The sequence below is a fragment of the Vigna umbellata genome, chromosome 2 (genome assembly GCF_029865625.1).
Source record: "Vigna umbellata cultivar VRB3 chromosome 2, Vumbellata_1.0, whole genome shotgun sequence".
Classification (NCBI taxonomy): domain Eukaryota; kingdom Viridiplantae; phylum Streptophyta; class Magnoliopsida; order Fabales; family Fabaceae; genus Vigna; species Vigna umbellata.
The window spans coordinates 23,975,467-23,984,039 of record NC_142166.1 but is presented as its reverse complement, the minus strand read 5'-3'; the positions used below and the strand labels follow the sequence as shown (position 1 = coordinate 23,984,039).

The window sequence follows — 8,573 nt, the reverse complement described above, 5'->3', positions numbered from 1 at the left end:
TCTTTTTCGCCAACTTGGTCTTTATGGGGCGGACGCCTCTTCTTCCGTTGCCCGACCAAGTTGAGAGTCGTTCTCGGTGGAACGCTCTTTTTCGCCAACTTGGTCTTTATGGGGCGGACGCCTCTTCTTTCGTTGCCCCACCAAGTTGAGAGTCGTTCTCGGTGGAACGCTCTTTTTCGCCAACTTGGTCTTTATGGGGCGGACGCCTCTTCTTTCGCAGCCCGACCAAGTTGAGAGTCGTTCTCGGTGGAACGCTCTTTTCTGCCAACTTAGTCTCTATGGGGCGGACGCCTCTTCTTCCGTTGCCCGACCAAGTTGAGAGTCGTTCTCGGTGGAACGCTCTTTTTCGCCAACTTGGTCTTTATGGGGCGGACGCCTCTTCTTTCGTTGCCCCACCAAGTTGAGAGTCGTTCTCGGTGGAACGCTCTTTTTCGCCAACTTGGTCTTTATGGGGCGAACGCCTCTTCTTTCGCAGCCCGACCAAGTTGAGAGTCGTTCTCGGTGGAACGCTCTTTTTCGCCAACTTGATCTTTATGGGGCGGACGCCTCTTCTTTCGTTGCCCGACCAAGTTGAGAGTCGTTCTCGGTGGAACGCTCTTTTTCGCCAACTTGGTCTTTATGGGGAATGAGATCGTGTATGGAAGACGGACATCCTGTCATTTATTTATTGAAAGCAACAGTACATGGTTCATTTGAGCATAAAATTCAACTGAAATAAAATTTTAGGTGTGTGGCATTCCAAGTATTAGGGATTGGACGTCCGTCTGATCGTTGTAGCCTGTAGGCCCCATTCCCTAGCGCCTCGGCTATTCGGAACGGCCCCTCCCATTTGGCAGCGAGTTTCCCATGGGCCGGGTTTCGGCGGGCTTCCCCAGCTTTCCTCCATACTAGGTCTCCTTCCTGGAAACTCCTCGGTCGAACTTTGGAGTTGTACTTCCTCTCCACCATGCGTTTGCATGCTTCGGCCCGCAAAGCCGCTCGGTCTCGCCGTTCACTTAAGGAATCTAGTTCGATTCTCAACTCTTGTTCGTTTATTTGCAGGTCTTCAATCTGTAGCCTCAGCGATGGTTCTCCCAGCTCGACCGGCAATATGACATCAGTACCATAGGTTAAGTTAAAGGGGGTTTCTCCGGTGGTCCCGTGAGGGGTGCATCGATAGGCCCATAGGACTTCGGGTAGCTCGTCAACCCATGCCCCCTTCCTTTCTCCCAACCGCCGCTTCAGCTCAGCGACCACGGTCTTATTCATGGCTTCAGCTTGACCGTTCGTCTAGGGGTGCTCTACTGAGCTGGTGGTGTGCCTAATCCCCAACCCTCTAAAGAATTCGGCGAGTTTCTTGTCGATAAACTGTCGGCCGTTATCTGTGATGATTGAGTGAGGGAGGCCGAAGCGGCATACCAACGTCCAGCAAAATTTTTGGACCTGGGCGGCCGTTATGGTTGCTAAGGGTTCTGCTTCTACCCATTTGGTGAAGTAATCCACCGCCACTAGGAGGAACTTCTTTTGTGCTCGGCCAACGGGGAATGGTCCCACAATGTCCATACCCCATTGAGCGAACGGCCAGGGGGACGTCATTGAATGCAGCGAGTGCGGGGGCAAATGGGTATTGTTGGCGTGTGCTTGGCAGCTGACGCATTTCTGGACGAACGTCTTAGTATCCACCTCCATGGTTGGCCAGTAATATCCCGCTCTTAGTAGCCTGGCCTTCAGCGCCCGCCATCCCGTATGGAGACCACAGATGCCGTTGTGGAGTTCGTCCATAACATAGTGTGCCTCTTCCGCCCCTAAGCATTTAAGGAGGGGAGAGGAGAACCCTCTCCTGTACAAGTCGTTCCCCACTATAAGGTAACGAGCGACTTTCTTTGCGTCGTCTGACCGCACTGTCCGCCCTTCGTCTTGGCGAGACATCACTTCTCTGATATCCGTCCGCCAATCCTTCCCCTCGTCGGATACCGCCGAACACTCTACTGAGGGCTGAAGCAAGACGTGTCGCACGACAGTAGTCAATTGTCCCTTCTCTTTCCCGGAACTTAGTTTGGACAGTAGATCGGCCCTGGCGTTTTGTTCCTGAGGGATGTGCAGTATGGTGGCCTTGTCGAACGTCCTTGCTAGCTCTGTTGCACGATGGAAGTATTGTAGCAGTCGTTCCTCTTTAACTTGGAAGTTCCCGTTCATTTGGCCGACCACCAGCTCCGAGTCCGTGCGGCAAGTGACCTTCTTCGCCCCCATGTCCTTTGCTAATTCGAGGCCAGCCACCAGGGCTTCGTACTCAACCTGATTGTTGGAGACTTTAAATTTAAAGATCAGGGAGTGTTCCAATAAGAATCCGTTGGGTCCTTCCAGGACGATGCCTGCTCCACTGACCGATCTGTCGGATGCTCCGTCCACGTGCAACGTTCACTCGTCCTGGCTGGAAAGGGGTAGCTCGGCCGCGAAGTCCACTAAGTGTTGGCCCCTGATCGACCCTCTTGGCTCATACCACAAGCCAAACTCTGACAGTTCCACCGCCCATGCTACCATCCGCCCGGCTAAGTCCGACTTTCTTAGGATTTTTGAAATGGGGAAGTCGGTTCTGACGACCACCTAATGACTCTGGAAGTAGGGGCGGAGTCGCCGAGATGCATTTAGCAAGGCCAATGCCACCTTCTCCACCCGTTGATACCGGGTTTCGGGGTCTAGGAGTGTACGGCTCACAAAATAAATTAGTCTTGGGTGAGGCCGTTCTTGCATCAATACGGCGCTGATGGCCGTCTCCGATACTCCAAGGAAGACGTGTAGCTCTTCTCCTGGCACCGGGCGATTCATGACCGGCGGATTAACCAGGATGGTTTTAACATCCTAAAACGCTCGCTCACACTCGTCATCCCACACCGGACCGGCCCCTTTCTTCAGCTTACGCAGGACCGGCCTTACTTTCTCGGCCATTTTAGGTATGAATCGTGATAGGGCGGTGAGGCGTCCGACCAGTCTTTGGATTTCTTTAAGGGTGGTCGGACTGTGCATTTGCAGTATGGCCTCGCATTTGTCCGGATTGGCCTCGATTCCCCGTGACGTTAGCATGAACCCGAGGAATTTTCCGCTGGCGACTCCGAATGTACACTTGGCGGGGTTCAAACGCATACCGAACTTCCTCAGTTGGCGAAAAACCTCCTCCAGATCCTTAATGTGGCTATCTTCCTCCGAGGAACGGACGACCATGTCGTTCACGTATACGTCCATGCACCGGCCCACCTGCTCTCGGAAGATCCGGTCCATCAAACGTTGGTAAGTTGCCCCTGCGTTCTTTAAGCCAAACGGCATTACTTCGTAACAGAAGTTAGCCTTCTCTGTGATGAACGCTGTCTTTTCGACGTCCGGTCCGTACATGGGGATTTGGTTATACCCGGAGTATGCGTCCAAGAAACTTAACATACGATGCCCTGAGGCGCCGTCCACCAAGGCGTCTATGCTAGGTAGGGGGTGAGAATCCTTCGGGCAGGCTTTGTTCAGATCAGTATAGTCGGTGCACATGCACCATTTTCCACTCGCTTTCTTCACAATTACGACATTGGCCAACCACGTTGTATAGGTGACCTCTCGAACAAAGCCAACTTCCTTTAGTTTTGTCACTTCCTCTTCAATGGCCCTTCGCTTCTCTTCGCCCATCCTCCTCTTCTTCTGAGAAACCGGACGGGCGTCTTTGAAGAGTGAGAGTTTGTGACACATGACCTCGGGGTGGATCCCCGGCATGTCGACCGCCGTCCATGCAAATAGGTCCCTGTTCTTCCACAGGAGCGCCCTCAGCTTCTTCTCCGTCCTAGGGTTTAGCTCCCTAGCGATGAGGGTTGTCTGGGTGGGATCCCTTCCTATCAAGACAGGTTGGGTTTCCCCCATCGGTTCCAGGCGATCCTCCGTATTCGTCCTGGGGTCGAGGTCGGCCATGGCAACCTCGGAGCCGACAGTCTGCCGTTTGACCTGTCGGGTATGCAACTTCAAACCCGCAGCGTAGCATTCCCGTGCTGTTTTCTGGTCCGCCCGGACCGTGCATATAGTTCCCTTCTCGGAGGGGTACTTCATCGTGAGGTGGGGAGTGGACACGATCGCCCCGAACGCGTTCAAGCAAGGTCGTCCGATCAACACGTTGTACGAGGTGTTAGCCTCCACCAGCAAATACCGGATCCGCTTGTCCTCGCTGGACCGGCCGGTCCCCAGCCTTGTCCTCAACTCCACGTACCCTCGAGTGTCGACCCTTTCCCCCGCAAACCCTACGATCTGGCCGTCGTAGGGAACAATGAGATCTTCCGAGATGTCCATCCGCAGGAAGGTTTTCCAGTAGAGGATATTCACCGAGCTTCCTTGATCTACCAGGACCTTGTTGACTCCATATCGTGCTATCTCGGCGGTTATGACCATCGGGTCGTCCTGGTCGGGGTCAGGCGCGTGGAAGTCTTCATCCGAGAAGGTGATGGGTGGCATAGTGCGCCGTGGTTTATCCACCAAGTGCACGGACTGGAGGGCTCGTACATGGCGTTTACGAGCGGAGGATGATGATCCTCCCCCCGCAAACCCTCCAGAGATGGTATTTATGTGTCCTCGCAAGCGGCGTTCAGGGCTTCGGCTGCGACTTCGGCTAGGTCGCCGCTCCGAGCGGGGTCGTTCGTCCTTATGGTTTCTCGGCCTTCCCGACTGGTAAACCGATCGCTGAGTGGGCCGCTCGGCCGGTTGTTGAGGACGCTCGACCCGGACATATTTCTTGAGCCTCCCTGCCCGGATCAGTTCCTCTATTTTATCCCTAAGAGTCACACACTCCTCAGTGGTGTGACCCATATTCTTGTGATAGGCACAATGTTTACTTCCATCCGCGCCGGGTGGTGTCGGTCGCTTCAGGGGTTCTGGAAGCAGGTCCACGCTGAGCGCCTCCCTTAGGATCTTCTCCCGGGGGGCGTTCAGGGGGGTATAATGTTGGAAACGGGGCCCTCGGCGCGATTCCTTCTACCTGCTGCCGCCCGATTTTCCTCCCGAATTACAGGGTTTCCCCCGTCCGCCCTCTCGCTCCGCAGCTCCTGACCTTCCTTCTTGTAAGACAACTTCATCTCCTCAACCCTGATCTCGTCTGCCGCGCGTTCCCTTAACTCCTCCATAGTCTTAGGGGCTCGCCGACAGACGCTGTCTTTGAACGGTCTGGGCTTGAGGGCGGGTAGGATGTAATGAAGGGCGAGTTCCGGACTTAACGCCTTTACCCGCCGGACGATTTTCTGGTATCGGTCCATGAATGTTCTGAGCGTTTCTTCCTTTCCTTGCTTCAAGGTGACTAATTTAAACACGGTTAAGTCTTGCGTGCTATTAGCTGCAAATTGCCGGATAAACAACTGCTTTAGTCCGGTGAAATTTTCTATGGAATTGGGAGGCAGGTTGTTGAACCATTCAAGGGCCTCGTCTTCCAGAGACAACGAGAACGCCCGGCACCAGATGGCGTCATTGCCCGTTCTGAATGCCATAGCGTTCGTGAAGGTTTTGATGTGGCCCTCAGGGTCGGTGGTTCCGTCGTACATTTTGAATTGGGGTGCAATGAACTGTTCAGAAATTTGAACATCCATTATGTTTTGCGCGAAGGGGAGTAACAGCGTGGAGGAGGGCTCTGGTTTGACTATCATTCGCCTATCTTCAGCCGTGCTCTCCGCGTGCACTGACTTGGCCTTACTACCCTCGGCCTCGGTGCCGGTCGGCCTCCAGGTCTCGTCGCGTTCGGTATTTTGTTCCGAACGTTCGTCCGCGGCAGCCTTCCCCTTCCTCGCGCGCTCGTCCTCGTCCTTCCTGACAACCTCCCGGCTTATTCGAGCTTCACAGTCGGCCTTTACCGCCGCCATCTCATCTTCATGATGCTGTTGCATCTCGTCCATTTTCTGTTGTAGAATTCTCATCATTTCGATTGGGTCGTCGGTGTTCATGTTTCTCGTGGTCACCATTGGGTATTTAAAATCACACGGCCCCACGGTGGGCGCCAAATGTTTCAGATGTGAGGGGCTGTGCGGATCCCACGTCTCTACGTCACTCGCTTCTACTCTTCCGTACGTCGGACTTCCTGTGTTAACTTCTCAGTTCACCGGTGGGAGACCTGCAAAAGATTCTCCGATGCCAAAGTCAGTTGAGAACTAAGGCGTTTTTCTCAGACAGTAATGAATGTGCAGTAAATGCAACCTATCTACCACTCACCTTGGATCTGTATTTATAGTTTTTGTTATGGGCTTGGGATTAGTGAAAAGTTAATCACGACCCAATTTAGCCCAAATAGCTTTTAAACCGTACTTACCTTGAACCAAGGTGATTACTACGGCAGCCAGCCGTCCTCACCGGTCTTACCTTCGAGGGCGGCCGGTCCTGATGGGTCCGCGGCCCGGACGGCCGGCTTCGGGTGAGTCTTGGGTATGGGTTCAGTACCCCGGCCTTTCCTATCAGGACCTAGAAGGGTAGTTTCCTAAGTCTCCTACGATAATACGGGCGGCCGGTCCGTCTGGGAATCCCATGACGTGGATGTCCTTCCGTACGGCGGCCGGTCCCCTCTGGTACACCAAATCTCCTACGATAATACGGGCGGCCGATCCGTCTGGGAATCCCATGACGTGGATGTCCTTCCGTACGGCGGCCGGTCACCTCTGGTACACTTACAAAAATGTCTTTTGAGGCCTATATTTCCAAATTTTTGGATGGATTCAGATTCATAAATCTAATGGATTGCAACATTGTTTATAGTAGTCATATTACATAAAACCTATATTATACACAAAATGTATGATTCTTAATTGTGAAAGAAACATACTAAAGTTCTATGTGAAGAAAAAAAGTTCAAAAATATACTTGTGCGATCAGGTGTAAAATTGAAATATTGGTTGCTAGAAATAATTTCTAACTACTTTATAATTTATATTAACGAAATATTTCTATTTTAGATGTTAATCAAGGGAATATCCCACCATCATCTATGTAAAGGAGTATGCAAAAGTTTTAGGATAACCTTAAAGAACTCAAATAAAATTTTCAATGGAGATTGTTCCAGCCAAATATATTGAGAGAACTTAAAAGCATTCAATTTGTCTTATTCGTAGGGATGCTGTAGAGACAAAGATATTGAGAACTTAGAAGCATTCTATTTGGTTTTTAGTAGAAAAAGGAGTAAAGGTCTATTTATAAACTAAAAAATCATTAATATTTTTTGGTTTGAAGTTCTAGTAAGAGTAATTTGTATTTTTCAAATACAGTTTGGATCTAGAATTTAAAATCATTTTTATTATATCTCATTGATTGGATTTGTAAAGTTGAATTTAAATTGAATTAAATCTATATTATATTAAGTTTATTAATTATATTAAATCTAAAATAACTATCTAACTTAACTTGATATAATCTTGATTCGATGTATTGATTAAACACGAATCCAACTTGGTTTGGACATACCAGGACCTAATTCATCTTGGTCTCATCTCAATTCAACTTAATTCGAACATGCCAAACTAACTTGGGTTCGATTAACCCAACTCAACCTAGATCCTAAGCAACTAGACTTGACTAGTTATTTGTTTTAATCGATTTTTGCCTATATCAATTCACTTCATCTTTAGTTGAGACTAACTCACCTCAACTTTTATCTAGGACTATCTAGCTTTTGACAAACTCAATTTAACATAATCTTTTTTTAGTCGATTTTTGGTTTGAATCAACTCGATTTGATCTTTAACTCAAATTAACTAAAATGAACCTAATTTTGAGCTTACTTAAGTCAACCTAAATTAAAAGGAATTCAAGTCAATTGGATTCAGCTGACTTAGCTTAACCTAAATGCACAATTTTAGATTTTCAAAATCTATAAAATAATTCAATCTAAATTTAATCTAAATCCAATCAAAATAAACATATATAAAATCCAAAAAATTATGAATCTAGATTTAAGAATAATTAATTTAAATAAATTTAAACTAATATAAATTTGAATAAGTGTGGATTGAATTTTATAATTTAGATTCTTTTTAATCCTTAGTGTGAAGACATATACGTATATTGATTGGGCTCAAACAACCTTTATGGGTTAATTTCACTGTGATAAATGTATTTTTCAAGAAAGTTAAAATTCAAAGGTTGTTGCTCCCTTCACCACCACCCCTTACGCCCTTCATCTCCACATTCCTCTTTTATCCCTCCCTCTGTTTATTTTTGTTTTATCTAAGTAAAATTTTACTTTTAAGGTTAATATTTTTTAACTTCTACCCACTCCAATCCTCACCATGAATGCATGCATCGACACAAAGGCTCTTCTTTCTCTTTAACCTCCACGAATATGGCATATCCGTTGGCACATCTGTTTAATGACATATAAACTTTATCATAATCAAGACCATAATGTTTGTTCCACTTGTCAACATAGCTTTCATAAGTCATTTTGCAGAGGGTGAAATGCTTCCCTTGATATATGTTTGCCATTAAATTGGAATGAACATTACATTGTTGCATTCTCATTTTATATGATGACCTACTAGTGTACTAAAATACTGTTTTTTTAATGTACGAGAAATTGTTCCAACTATGCATAAGCATGAATTCAG

The 8,573-nt window shown here is 48.2% G+C and overlaps 3 protein-coding genes across 3 annotated transcripts; all 3 read right to left on the bottom strand.

Moving 5' to 3' along the window:
• Positions 1–705: 705 nt before the first annotated feature.
• On the bottom strand, positions 706–1,248 carry LOC148203659 (uncharacterized). The gene has a single exon (XM_088107703.1). It carries the CDS (start codon positions 1,246–1,248, stop codon positions 706–708), a length of 543 nt encoding a protein of 180 aa, XP_087963829.1.
• A 1,590-nt stretch (positions 1,249–2,838) lies between these two features.
• On the bottom strand, positions 2,839–4,806 carry LOC148203658 (uncharacterized). Its single transcript, XM_088107702.1, has one exon. It carries the CDS (start codon positions 4,804–4,806, stop codon positions 2,839–2,841), a length of 1,968 nt encoding a protein of 655 aa, XP_087963828.1.
• A 119-nt stretch (positions 4,807–4,925) lies between these two features.
• Positions 4,926–5,927, bottom strand: LOC148203657 (uncharacterized). Its single transcript, XM_088107701.1, has one exon. It carries the CDS (start codon positions 5,925–5,927, stop codon positions 4,926–4,928), a length of 1,002 nt encoding a protein of 333 aa, XP_087963827.1.
• Positions 5,928–8,573: the final 2,646 nt, after the last annotated feature.